The sequence below is a fragment of the Microtus pennsylvanicus genome, chromosome 1, assembly GCF_037038515.1.
Source record: "Microtus pennsylvanicus isolate mMicPen1 chromosome 1, mMicPen1.hap1, whole genome shotgun sequence".
Classification (NCBI taxonomy): Eukaryota; Metazoa; Chordata; class Mammalia; order Rodentia; family Cricetidae; genus Microtus; species Microtus pennsylvanicus.
This window is the reverse complement of record NC_134579.1, coordinates 221,557,006-221,571,534: the sequence shown is the minus strand read 5'-3', so window position 1 is coordinate 221,571,534 and position 14,529 is coordinate 221,557,006. Positions and strand designations below refer to the sequence as shown.

Sequence of the window (14,529 nt, the reverse complement as noted above, 5' to 3'; positions counted from 1 at the left end):
ATCCCTAGGAGCTTTTGGAATTTTTCATCAGTCGGTAACAAAGGAAAATAACAGCAGAATAGACGTCGCTTCAGGTCAATCCTCTCACCAGGCAGCATAATTAAAAGATTCCCCTTACCGTATGCAACTGCTTGACCTCTATTGATCTTGCTGTTTCTGTTCTATGCCTAAATTCACAAGCAAGCAAGCAATTCAGCCTCAGCAAGTATACGTCTTCCTTTTAGAAAGAGTGATTGAACCTCTTGACTCCACACACAGAAAAATAATGAGACTTATTTCTGTCAGCTTTCCTTAAATGTGAGCATCCCAACTTACTATACTGTAATGAAGTTCCTTTCAAAGGAAACCATCCGTCACTGTGCTCCAGCTGCGTGTAATCCACTGTTGCCAGAGACTTCACAACACACCAGATAGGAGTCACACTCACTTAAAGTAGCATGTGGTTCTCATTCCATGGCCTCTGGGGACTGGTTTTCTCATGGGACATCCATGAAATCTACATGTCTCCTCTCTGAGATTTAGAAAACATCAAGTCTCCTTTGCATTTCTTTGTTTTGCCTTTGGGAACACAGAACCTGTTGGAGAATGGTTTTTGAGTACTCTGTTCCTAAGCACTATTATTGCACATCCTTCCTGTCTCTTCTGAAAGCTGGGGCCGTATCTGCTTGGAAAATTTGAGTCCATAAAACAGCACTATCTCTAGTGTTATTTTCTACAAGAAAACTATATACACACACGAAGTTGGTCATTGGATAATGTTTAGGGGTGAGATGAGGAGACACTGGGCAATTGAGACCCCAAGGGTTGTTTGGGGGGATGAAAGCTCCACACTGTGACTCAGTGACTATGTCACACCGGGATGCTTCCTGTCTTTATTAGCTATATCGTCTGCAATTGCTTTGAGATGAGTGTGGATTGCTGCATTCAGTACGCAGAGATAATAAATAAGATTATATATGTGCAGTTAGAAAAGAAGAAGCATAAATTTTTGAAAGAGTAGGGGACACAGGAGGTATTGGATGAGGGAAATGAAGGAGTGGAAAAGATTTAAATTTAGTCTTCAAGTATGAAAGTCTCCAAAAATTAAAATTTAAGAATCATTTTCTCTCCTTTACACCCATTTTATACACATATCTAGAATCTTGAAAATCGTAATTATCAAAATGCAGGATGGTGTGAGGTTTCCTTGGGAGACTCTGAAGCCATGTTCTATACATTTTCAATCTGACCTGATCACTCCAGTGAGTGAGCACAGCCTGGCCTACATAAGGAAACCACTCGTGGATGGCACACTAAAAAAAAAAATCACATATTCAATGTGTAAATTTTGATGTGCTTAGATTTTTGAAACACTGATGTCATACAGAAAGTTGAATTTATGGACATACACCTCAAAGTTTTCTTTTAATTTATAACATGGCAGGATGGTCCTGCTTTTTTTTTCTTTACCTTTTCTTCTCTTTCCTTTTAGTTTCTGTTTGTTTGTTCTTTAATTTTAATTTTTAATAGTCTTTTCTCATTTTATATAACAAACCCAGTTCCCATTCCCTCCCGTCCCGGGAGGAAGTGGGTAACCAGCTGAGTTTTCTTATCTCTCTATCTTTAGCTAATGACTCATCACCTTTTCTTTAGTACCTTGATGCCATTCTATAGGAAATGGCTTTCTCAAAGGACCTTTGTAGACACCGGCATAAACAGAAAACCTTCTTATTCATCACCTAATCATACCTCACAAGAGTCTTCATCCTAGAGAAAAAAAAAAGCCTGCAAGGGCACAATATGGTGAAACGGTGAGGGCACCTTTTAATCCCAGCACCGGAGAGTCAGAGGCAGGCGAGTCTTGGTAAACTCAAGGCCAGTCTGGTTAACATAGGGTGTTCCATTCCTGTCAGGGCATCATAGAGAGACCTCATATGCAAAAATAAATAAAAAAGAAAAAGAAATAATAAAAGATGAAATGACAGTGTTTACAACAGATCATCATTATAGCATTGTATCTTCAAATAAGCCTGCACATCTTTCTTATTATTAATCTCAGGGGATAGAGGAAGTAAAATGTCTCAGGGGATGATGTTCATCATATCTGAATCTCTAGTGGATGCAGAAAACCATTTCATGATATTTCTTCTGGGAAACAATGCGTGAGTCTAAGAATTAAATACCTCCTGCCCATGGGTGCGGCAGCGGGAGGCGCAAGTGGTCCTGAAACAGACTGGGCAAGTCACAATCTGTGACTGGGTTGTGGAACACTCACTCCACCGGACCCATCTGAGGAGAGAAAATCTTCCGCTGCTACTACAGAAAGAAAACAGGTCAGCTCTCTTTTGGGACAGGATGGGACACCTGCTCAAGGTGGTGCACATTGGCCAGTGTTCCTCTGAGTCCGGGAACTTCTTGGCCCCGGGTCCTTTTAACCATATCAGAAACAGCAACAATGCTCAGGCCTGTTTTAACTTTTATTTGCTGTTGGAAGTCAGAATTTAAAAACTGATAACACTAAAGATCTTCTCCACCACACCCAATTTGCAGATCCGAAATCCACGCTGAAAAGAGCAGTTTCACAGAGCTGAACCAATCACTGCAGGAGCTGTGGCAGCATCTCCAGATTCTTAATCCTTGTTCTTTTCATTTGTAGACGCCTTCATATATAGGAAATTCAAATTCAGGTAAAGAATGTAAGGTTAAAATTTGTTTTGCCAGGACTTAGTTTTATAGGACAGAGTTGTTTCTAAGTCTGCAGATTTACAGTTTTGAGATTACAGCCTACTTTCTACCCATCTTTAATTTAATTTAGAATTAAATATTCCCCCCTCCAGAGAAGACAGCAGTTTTTGTGCAACAACTATGAAATAAACATTTGATACAATTTAAAGATTTATGAGTATGAACTTGTGTGCTGAATTAAGCATTAATCTTAGTACACAGTGACCAAAAGCATTCAATATTCCACACAAAATGATCAATGCACCCAGAAGTTTAGATATAGCCTAGCTGAGTTTTGCTCAGTATTGTTAAGGTAAATACTTTTCTTCCTATTTAACAAGTGACAACTCTTGAAGACAAATACTGTGCTGAGAACTGTCAGCAACAAATAGTCCTGGCTGCTCTTCTCTGTCCACAACACACAAAAACAAGCACCGTGTTTTGTGGTGAACGAAGCATCTTTCCACAGTCTGCTCTTTTTATTCAAATCTTGGATCTGTAAGGAGGGAGGGATGCATTGCTAACCAAAGTGTTCAATTGAGTGACACAAAGACAGTGGTGGGTCTGAAACCTAACTCGTTACAAGGTAGCTCTTGCTCCTGTAAACACCACAGTTCAGCCGCAAATAACAGAACCAGTTCAGCCACAAATAACATAAAATATCTTTGCAAATTCCCTCCACGAGGGTTGTTATTTCCCAAGGAGTGTGACCCGCAAAATAATACATGAATTCAAATGCGGTAATAAGGTGAGAGTAAGTAGGACATTGTTTGTTTAATTTGTTTTGCTTTGCTTCTTGATTGTTTATTGGGGCAACTACATTGAATTACAGTTGCCATAGAATACACCTGAAGCACATACTATTTGTGTGTGTGTGTGTGTGTGTGTGTGTGTGTGTGTGTGTGTGTGTGTATTTCAAACAGTCGTACATCTGCTTTCCATCACTATTAATTACTTAATCACTCATTTTATTTATTCTGTAAATGGGATAATGCAAAGTATCCAGTTCTTACGTTTTCTCGACTGAGTGTAATTACTTTTGTACTCAGCCTTCATTGTAAAGATATCAATAGTTTTTCCTGTACTTGGGTAGCGTAGCACCATGTGCTGACACTGTAGTCTATTAGGCCCATGCATGAACACTTTACATTTTTGATGGATGAATCATAAAATAACTACTTACGGGTTTACTTTTATAAGAGGCTAAGCACTTGCACCCTTTACACTACTACTAACCATGATTCAAACTCTGACTCTTTTACTTCCTTGTCAACACATGTGTATTATCTAAACTTCATTTATTTTAATATGCATTTATGAGTATTTTACATTTGTTTAATTTGCATTCCTCTAATATAAATACTTGAGTATTTTATTTTTTAAAGATTAAATTCATTTAAGACCAAACACTACACTCTGTGTAATTAGGAATGATGCAATTTTCTAATGAAAATTTTAAATATATATTCGGTTATAGTTGTGTGCGCGTGTGAGAGAGAGAAAGGGGCAGAGAGAGAGAGAGAGAGAGAGAGAGAGAGAGAGAGAGAGAAAGCATACACATGCATATGTTCATGTGTGCGCAGTTTCATACAGAAGTCTAAAGGGACCATAAAATCCAAAGGAGCTAGAGTTACAGGTCTTTGTGAGCTGCCTGTCAGTTCTAGGAACCAAACTCCAACCTTCTTAGAGATCAGCAAGTATTCTTAGCATCTGAGCCGTCTTTTCTAACCCTCAGTTAGAATTTTCTTTTTAGATAAAGAAATTTTATGCTCTAAAAATGAGTAATAAAGAGAAAATGTAATGGATTACTTCCACAACTGTCTTTATATTTTTGTTTGGACATTACAGCCGAGAAATACTCTGCCTCCTTCTGTGTAGAGCTAGCTGCTTCTTCTCTTACTCAGGTCTCAGGTTTCTATGTGAGTTACAGACACAAACCTTTGTCAGAAAGGTGTGTCCCAAACAAATCCTTCCAGGCAGGCCTTTCCATGCTGATTCCCAGCTGATCTAATAGACATGATAATGCGCACAATGAAGTAAGAATAAGGTGACAGATGTATGCCTGGAAAACAGGACGCTTCTCAGAGAATATTCATCTCAGACAACCGCTTCTGTTGTTGTTGATTGTATTCTTGTAACAATTTAAAGCTAAGGGTTTGACTTGGAACTGCTTCTAATCAGGATTTAGTCTCACCTACTATGAATTCCCACAGTCCCATAAATACATCACTCCCTCAGCTTCTTGTCCTTTGTTATGCAGTAAACCACGGAAAGGACAGGCAGTTTATGTCTGCATCCCACCCTTTCCTAAATGACCTTCTACTTGGTTGGTCTTGTTTGATTTGATTTGTTTTAGTTTTCCATTGCCTTTAATCCTACAATTGAATTGATAGCCAACTAATCAAGGAGGGAAGCAAAGCATCACAAATGGGTATTCCTGTGTTTTGTTTCAGAGAGAAGAATGTCATAGCCGTATCTTTCCTGCTAGTGAATCCAGTGAATAATCACAGAGAACAGGTTAAAACCTGATGTCTTGTTTAAATGACCTCAGCTTGTTAAGGCTGTTGAAGAGGCAGAACTTGCTCACTCAGGAAGCTCAATATCTTCCACAAATGCGTGCACCTGCAAAGGATCCACAGCCTTGACAATGTCCTCTGAGTCACCGTCATAGTTGCTGAATTGAATGAGAAGGTAGAGATTTGGGTATTGTACAAAATAAAACTTTCTTTTATTATAAAAAAATAGTCTATAATATCCTGAGCACATAATTGCTTAAGTGGATTGTTAGCACATCCCATGACAAGAAATATACTAAATTCATAAGTAAACTAAACTTAAACACACACACACATACACACACACACACACACAAAACACTGCTTGGAGCAATGGATATAGAAAATCACTCAGTTGTGACTGAGTTCATCTTTGTAGGCATCTCTCAGGATCCTCAGCTGCAGATCATCTTTTTTGTGGTCTTCCTCATTGTTTACCTGGTTAACGTTGTAGGGAATGTTGGCATGATCATCCTGATCATAACAGATAATCAGCTTCATACTCCTATGTACTTTTTCCTCTGCAACCTCTCCTTCGTCGACCTGGGCTACTCCTCAGCCATTGCTCCCAGGATGCTGGCTGATTGCCTCACGAAGCACAAAGTTATCTCTTTCTCCAGCTGTGCCACCCAGTTTGCTTTCTTTGTGGGTTTTGTGGACGCCGAGTGCTACGTCCTAGCTGCCATGGCATATGACCGGTTTGTGGCCATCTGCAGACCCCTCCACTATAGCACTCTCATGTCCAAGAAAGTCTGCTTGGCCCTGATGCTGGGCTCTTATCTGGCTGGCCTAGTCAGTTTGGTGGCCCACACTTCCCTCACGTTCAGCCTCAGTTACTGTGGTTCCAACATCATCAACCACTTCTTCTGTGAAATCCCGCCACTTCTGGCTCTCTCTTGCTCAGATACCTACATCAGCGAGATATTGCTGTTTAGTTTGTGTGGGTTCATTGAGTTCAGCACCATCCTTATTATTTTCATCTCCTACACTTTCATCCTCATTGCAATCATCAGAATGCGATCAGCTGAAGGCCGCCTAAAGGCGTTTTCCACCTGTGGGTCTCACCTCACCGGTGTCACCCTGTTTTATGGTACAGTCATGTTCATGTACCTGAGGCCAACGTCCAGCTACTCCCTGGACCAAGACAAGTGGGCTTCAGTGTTCTACACCATTATCATTCCCATGCTGAACCCCTTGATCTACAGTTTGCGGAACAAGGATGTGAAAGCTGCCTTCAAAAAACTGATCGGAAAGAAATCTTAATAATTACCGGAAGTTAAAATCTGATGGTAGACAGATAAATGGTAGACAGAAGGACGGTATCATAATATGCTAAATGTAGAATGTCACTCAAGTTACCATCTTCTTGTTGAACAAACTTAAAAGAATTTTCTAGAACCTTTTGCAACCTGAATCTCTTCTAGTTTCTACAGCTACTATGATAGGTGGAAGTTATCTCATTTTACAAACAATAAAATTAAAGCACCAGCAAGTCAACCAACTTATCAAAATGAATAGAACATAAAACTGGTCCAAGGGCCACACTTCACACAGCAAGCATTCAAGTTATGAATTACATAGAAAACAACCCATATGAAGATTCTGTGACTATTTAGCTGTGTGATCTTAGTCAAGTTAGTGAATATCTTTAAAAACAAGTTACCTTTTATCATTAAAATTCTTTAGAGTTGTTTGAGCATTCAACACCTTCTTGTAATGTTTTTGATCAAATCCACCCCACGCAGCTCTCAAAGGCATAGCCAAATATGGAGTTATTTCCAACAAGACAGGATGTCAGCGCCATCTTGTAATGGCGATCCTGTCCGGCTCACTACACTAAAGAAAACTTATACTCCCTTCCCCAGCACCCATTAATCGCCAATAGCTCCTAGTTTGGGGGTGAAAGTTCATGACCCTCTCTACTCATCCATGCTGGGATTCTGTCTGGGTAGATCGTGTGCAGGTCTTATATGCACAACCACAGCCATTAGGAATTCATGTGTGCATCTGCTCTATCATAGCCAACAAATAATGTTTCACTACAGATGTCCACTACCTTAGAGTTTTAGAATCCTTATGCTTTGACCTGTGACAATCCTCGAGCCTTGATAAGACTGGCTGTTTCTAGAATAATAGTTCAGCGCTAAATTGGAAACCCTGTAACATTTTACAGCATCTACTTCTCCTCTACTAGGTTCCCACCATGTAAAGCACACCACTAAGGTGAGACCCACAGGTGGAGAAAGCAATTATACTTCTTTTGATTTATAAATTACATACCCATATTTATGATGGTCAATAATCACACCACCAATGAGTGATAAGCTGAAGATGAATACTTTTAATTTTTTAAATTGTTTCTAATGAGCTATATATATTTCTCTACTTCCCTCAGTTCATTCCATTTTTATGCCATAGTTGCAGATAGAAGTGTTTCTAGCGAAAGTACACAAAAGTTGTGTATATAACTTAAATCCTCACACTTTTAATCTCAGTCCTACCAGCTCTGTCAGTTAAATCTCTTGGCATCTGTGTACTTCAATTTCTTCATCAATAGAAAAGAAGACTATATTTATATTATAATATATTATATCTATCATATCTCATAGTTAATAGTTCAATAAATCCTATATATTTGAAAGAACTAAGAGCTCTTTTGATTTGACAATAATCATAAAAATGGTAAATATGTTGATCATATTCTCCATAAAATATTGTAAAATTTATAATCACCGGTTTCTTTAATACAAAAACTAGAGTTTGTATTACTTCCTTAGTGGCAGTAAAGAAAAAAATTGATGGAATGGGTACAAGTAGAGATAGCAACATGATATAAAACTGAGATTCAATTGTACTTGTTCTGTATTTGAAGTATATGCCCTCAGGAAGAATATTTCAAACAATCAATAGTTAAGATTGATGGAAAATATAAGATACACAATTTTATGAAGTTTAACTTTTTAGGAAAATACAACAAATGCAAATGTCTAATATCACAGGAAAACTATTCATAAATATTAAGAATCACAAAGTTCTATATTAATTCACAAAACAACAGTGTATTTTCTCCAGAGATAAGAAAAAAATTATGAATAATAGGACATTTTAATCATCTTAAGTTAAGGAGAAGAAAATGAGGCAGAGAATTTACACTGGTGAAATAAGGTACCGTGTCTGAGACACTTGGGCTGCATGTGCACCTTCATTATCTGGCAACATTTAAAGACATGGAGTTTATTCCTGTGGAAGAAAGGAGTTTATATCTTGTACATAGTAGAGAATAGATTCTCTGCTCCCTGCAATCATGTAAAATAGCTAATCCCACAGCACTTTTCCCTCCAGAAGTCTATGCATTATCTTAATTGGACTTCATTACAGCATGAAGTTTTTGCTCTTTATAACTCTTCATATGTTTGAAGAAAGAAATTGGAGAGGATAGCAAGACAAATACCAAATATTAAAACTACCGAGTAAATTGATTAGACTCTTGATTAGTTGCTTTGCCTTTTTCTTTTACTTTACAAATATTTAGATTTTGTGTTTATAGTGACTACCTACATAATCAGAGCTGTCTTTTACTGATTGTATGTGGCCCTTGAACTTCAGTAAAAGAAATATTTGTATTATATATACTAGATATTACTAAAAAATGAATTTCAATCTTTTATTTTTAGTCTAAAGTGAGAATAAACAAATAGGAAACTCTTTTATTATTATTATTTTATTACTTAAAAAAATACCAATCCAAATTTCCACTCCCTTCTCTCCTTCCACACACCCTCTCATTTTCGCCCCTCTAATCCTAAGAGAGAACAAAGCACCCTGCCCTGTGGCAAGTCCAAGGCCCTCCCTACTACATCTAGGTTGAGCAAGGTATACATCCAAAGAGAATGGGATTTCAAAAAGCCAGTACATGCAGCAGAAACAAATCCCAGTGCCACTGTCAGTGGCCCCTCAGGCTGCCCCAACTGTCAACCACATTCAAAGGGAATAGTTTGGTCCCATGCTCGTTCACTCCCAGTTGGAGTTGATGAGCTCCCATTAGCTCAGGCAAACTGTCTCAGTTGGTGAACTCCTCATGGCATTGACCTCCTTGCTCAATAGGAGAGCAAGGAGAGAGATATCTTGATTGAGGGAGCCATTATTGGGTTAGCAGGAAACTAACTGAAGGAGTTTATCTCTACATGAGCAGCAAGCTAAATGTAGACTTTACTGTTGGTTATGTTTAATACCAAACTATATTTGACTATTCTCTCAATCAAAATAATTTTTTTTCATTAGAAATGCCACTGACTTAAAAATGTCCAAAATAGAGAAAACTGTATTTTCACCAATATGCAAATTTGGGGAGATTGTATGAACATTGGGGAATTAGCCCTTAATAAATCAGAAACAATTCAAGACTTATATTTTGTCCCATCAATCTTCAGAATGTGCACATCATAGTAATAATACCGTTCACTGTTCACCAGGACCATTTGTTCGTGGCCTAGCAGCTCCTGCCTTCCTGGCCACCTCTTGCTGTTCTCATTGTTTCCTCTTCCTGGTATTTTTCTTACTTTCCCTCTGCTGAGACAACTATTCTATTCCACCAGCCTGGCATCTTTCCTTCTGGTGCTATTTGAAGCTCAGAGGAGGACACTCTGCCTATTGTTGTGTGTCATTATCTCTTATGATCATTTTCTCAAAATCGCATTCATTCCAATGTAATAGCTGTCAGTACACACACACACACACACATACACACATATGTATTTGTGTATTATAAATAATTATAAAAATATCTCATTTTAACTAATATTATATCACATAGTCATTCAACAATAGGTTACAAGGGAATTAAATTATTGATTAGTCTAATATATGTATGTATATATAGTCTTTTATTGAAAATAGATTTTTTTCATATAATATATTCTGATTACTCTTTGTCTCCCCCATCTCCACCCAGTTCTTTTCCACAGCCCTTCCCACCCAGATCCAAACTGTCTCTGTTTCTCATTAGAAAACAAGCCCACATCTAAGGAATAATTATGAAATAAAAATAAAACAAAACAAACAAGTCATAATATGACAAAACAGACAGAAGTAAAAAAGCACAAGAAATATATGCAGACAGTGACACACAATTACACACACACAGGAAACCCAGAAAAACATAAAACTAGATAATATATGTAAGTTAAAAAGAAATTTTCTGACAGAACAAGAGATGAAAAACTTTCAAACAGGCTGTTGAGCTCAATTTGTGTTGGTCATTTACTGCTAGGCATGTGCCCTACCCTTAAAAGTAATTGGTTTCCCTGACAAGGCTCCTTTCAAGAAAACAATTTTTCATTTGAAAGTGGTTATTAATTAGAACCAGCTATGGGTTTGGGGGTGGGGGTCTGTGTCCACATCTCTCAGCTCTAGGATCCCAACTAGTAAAGACCTGTGCAAGCCATGTGCATGCTTCTTCGGTCCCTTGGAGTTCCTATTTTCTGTCTTCCTTGGTATACTCCACCCTCTCTGGCTCTGATACTTTTACTGCCTTCTGTTTTGTAGGGTTCCCTAAAGCCTGAGACATCCCATTAAGCAAGGTCTTATATATTGAGATAAACATGAAGTCTGAACTGATATGTAGACTATGAAGTCCTATCTCCAAGGAGACTATAAGACTGTCAAAATTGTGGAATCTTACATCAGAAAGACATAACTTATACTACTACATGTGTTGAGAATTTACATTTCTTTTATTAAAATTATTTACCTTCTCTAGGCAGAGGTAAAAAGTTTTATCTTGCTGATAATTTCAATTAATTCATTGCACAGCCTGATTCAGGAGATACACACTTTACCAGTGAGTAACAAAATGCATTCATTCAATAAATGCAATTGTTTTGACACAATAAAGCCCTGCTGTGTACTTGGAAGAAAGATTTAAAAGATTCCTATTGCTTCAGATGGATTTCTGTTTCTTATGAAGGGTCATGAAAGAGCTGGTGATCTAAGTATTTTTTTTATTCTCTCTCTCTTCAAACTCAGCTGGTAATTATTTTATATTAACAGTTAAGCACATGTGCCCTTCACAGATTTTATGTTTTCTGTCTTGTGATAGCTCTTCTCAGAGACCCTTTCACATCCTGGTTCCTTAGGCTGTATATTAGTGGGTTGAGCATAGGTGTTACAACAGTGTAAAACACTGCAATGACCTTGCCACCAGCCCTGGAGGATTTTGACTGGGGTCTCATATACATAAAGATGGCAGTTCCATAGAATAAGGTCACAACTGTCAGGTGGGAGGCACAAGTAGACAGAGCCTTGTGCCTCCCAGAGGCTGACCTCATTCTGAGAACGGAAAGAAGGATCCGGGCATAGGAAACAATAATAAGAAGGAAAGGGATGAACACGATGATGATACTGAACACAAAAACCACCAGTTCAGTGAGTGAGGTGTCAGTGCAAGCCAGCCTCAGAACTGAAGGAACCTCACAGAAAAAGTGGTTCAGGACATTCGGTCCACAGTAGGGCAAACTCAATGTGAGAACATTGATAACCATGGAACTCAGGAAGCTACTGGCCCAAGAAATGGCTGCCAGCTGGACACAGGTGCTTTGATCCATAATAACAGTATAATGAAGAGGGTGACAAATGGCCACATATCTGTCATAAGCCATGACACCAAGAAGAACACACTCAATCATTCCGAAGGAGAGTGAGAAGTACATCTGAGTAGCACAGCCGGCAAAAGGGATGGTCTTCTTACTCCCCACCATGTTGGAAAGCATCTGTGGGACATTGGTGGACGTGTAACAAATGTCCAAAAAGGACAAGTTAGTGAGGAAGAAGTACATGGGGGTCTGCAGGCGAGGTTCTATCTGGATAATAGTGATAATGATGATATTCCCCACCACTGACAATATATAAAAAAACAAGAATACAAAAAAGAGAACCAGCTGTATCTTGGGATCAGATGAAAGCCCCAGGAACACAAACTCAGTCACTGTGATGTTTATTTTCATATGATCCATATTGTCCAGCCACCTCCCTTTTAGAGAATCAGGCACGCCCCTGAAACCAAGTTCCTAGCTGGGCATTACTTCAGACCAGTGATTAAATAAAATAGTGAAAGATCTTAGTGTTGGATGGGATCTTATGTGTCTGAAGTTTAGTGCAATTGGGAAGATGCCTTCAGCTTCTGAAGAGGGTTTTAAGATGAAATCACAATGCCAAATTCATAGCTCAATGTAATTATCAGAATTATTGTCATTTCTAAAAGAGCATTTCATTTTGTCAGCCAATAATCACTCCAGATTCTATTCATTCTTCAGATCCTTTGTCATAAATCACCTACTTCAAAGTGATCTGATTCTGGTTTTCTTCCACAGCTAACAAGAGAGCAGGAGGGAATAGCATTCATGGAGACAGGAATGAATGCCACTGTTCCATGCACAATCACCTGGTCACTAAGTAAAGACCACGGTGGCAGCATAGGCCACCTCAGAGTTGTCATGCTATGTCTTACACTGCACAGCCACCCCAGACAGAGAACAAGGATGAATCCCAGATAAAGCAGGCATGAGCCACATTAATAACTGTCTCTCCTCATTTCCCAACCTTCATGCTGTGTGATATGGAATGGCCTGATTATGTTTAAATAATAATAATAATATTAATAAATAACAACTTATGAGAATTTAAGGATTAAAGAAAATATCTGAATAATTGTATGTAACAATAAGAAGTAATACAAAAAGAAGTCTAATGCTGGTAGTGCTAACAAAATGTGGTGATGCCACCTTTACCTGGAATTCACATCCAATATTATAACCATTGGAAATAAATAACATTACTGAAAAGGAGCTAACCATGTTAAAATTAGGGGAACATTTTACTGAGAGGTCCTTAGCCTCTTCCCATTTGCCCTGAGGAAATACACAGTGTTGTATTTAGCTCACCTCATTCCAGCCCAATTAAGAGAAACAACCTAGAAGTATATGAGATAGCAAAGAAATCTTGAGCACAGACATTGCTGAGGAATATCCGTCAGCCATTCATCCATCCTTTTCTCCATCTTGTCTTCATTGTCTCATTTCCTTTTCATGTATTCCTTTCAACAATGTTTTGATAGTCACTTTGTATCAGAAGACATCTGTAGTTAGTAGATACAATAAATACTCTTGATCCTCTAAACGAGCGGGTTGTCCATGGAACCTTGTGAAGAGTGAAGTTTTCTGGTGCCTGAAGAAGTGTTACGTATGCTAAAGAAGCTTATTCACAAAAAAGTATTTATAGGTCATGAAGTGGCCTCAGCTTGCAAAATATCCATTTGCGTGTACCGTTCTTAGAGATATTTTGAACACTTGAACTTAAAGTTTTCAGGTAAGATAGTAATTTGAAGTGATGTTACGATATCTAGACTGTGAAATCTGGGAACTAAAGCAAGGATGGACTTAGAAAGTGCTGAGTTGCAGGTTTCTTTTCATCTTAGGAAATGGGAACGTGAGAGGAGGGGAAGGTTTTCAGGCATCTTTGCAGATCCTCCAAAAAGCCCTTAGACCTTATATTATAAACATAAATGTTAGTGTGGTTGTTAGAAGTGATTACAATGGCAACAGATGGCATCCCTGGTCTCCTCAGTAGATCAGAATTCTCTATGGATAATAGCATGGTGATACACAGTCAGGAGAGTGGATGACTAGGGTTTCAGAACTCTAGAGGGTCTGCTTCCCCATGTGCCTGGCTCCTTCACGCACTTGGCTGAGAGGCCTTACACCTTCATATCACCAGTCTGTGCCTTGTTGAGCTCTTCTGTAGATCTGGACAAAAATATCATCTATTTCAAATATTTGATGTGTGACCAGTAAATTTAATGAGATACTGAATGCAAACATAAAACAAAATTAGGCCTTGGTCATGAGTGTTCAATATATGAAAACTCATTGTAAAATCATCATGTAATATGACTCACATTATAGAACTCTTAGATCTACAGAATAAGAATTGATGACAATCCTAAAACTATAAAGGAAAACTATATCTTTGACACATGAAATACTTTTGATTTGCATTTATATGATTTAACTATTTATTAATTATCTGAAGTTCTTGGATAATTACATATTTGTTAGAGGATCATACAATAAACATGCATAGGCATAGGCACACCATTGTCAGTATATACTAATAAAATCATATCAAATTTATAGTTTCAGATCTTTAGATATGTGTTCACAAAATTGAGTGAATGTAAAGAACGTCAATATTTTGGTTAAACTTCTAAACACACTAT

At 38.1% G+C, this 14,529-nt stretch overlaps 2 protein-coding genes across 2 annotated transcripts; one reads left to right on the top strand and one right to left on the bottom strand.

Annotated features, from left to right (window-relative positions):
- Positions 1 to 5,591: 5,591 nt before the first annotated feature.
- On the top strand, positions 5,592 to 6,521 carry LOC142842631 (olfactory receptor 5AR1). Its single transcript, XM_075959319.1, has one exon. The coding sequence runs from the start codon at positions 5,592 to 5,594 to the stop codon at positions 6,519 to 6,521; it is 930 nt and encodes a 309-aa protein (XP_075815434.1).
- A 4,811-nt stretch (positions 6,522 to 11,332) lies between these two features.
- LOC142842629 (olfactory receptor 2G3-like) lies at positions 11,333 to 12,268 on the bottom strand. The gene has a single exon (XM_075959318.1). It carries the CDS (start codon positions 12,266 to 12,268, stop codon positions 11,333 to 11,335), a length of 936 nt encoding a protein of 311 aa, XP_075815433.1.
- Positions 12,269 to 14,529: the final 2,261 nt, after the last annotated feature.

What these genes read in the sequence shown, in the direction of transcription:
- LOC142842631 (XM_075959319.1), top strand. Translation starts at nt 5,592, where the DNA reads ATGGATATAGAAAATCACTCAGTTGTGACTGAGTTCATCTTTGTAGGC.
- LOC142842629 (XM_075959318.1), bottom strand. Translation starts at nt 12,268, where the DNA reads ATGGATCATATGAAAATAAACATCACAGTGACTGAGTTTGTGTTCCTG.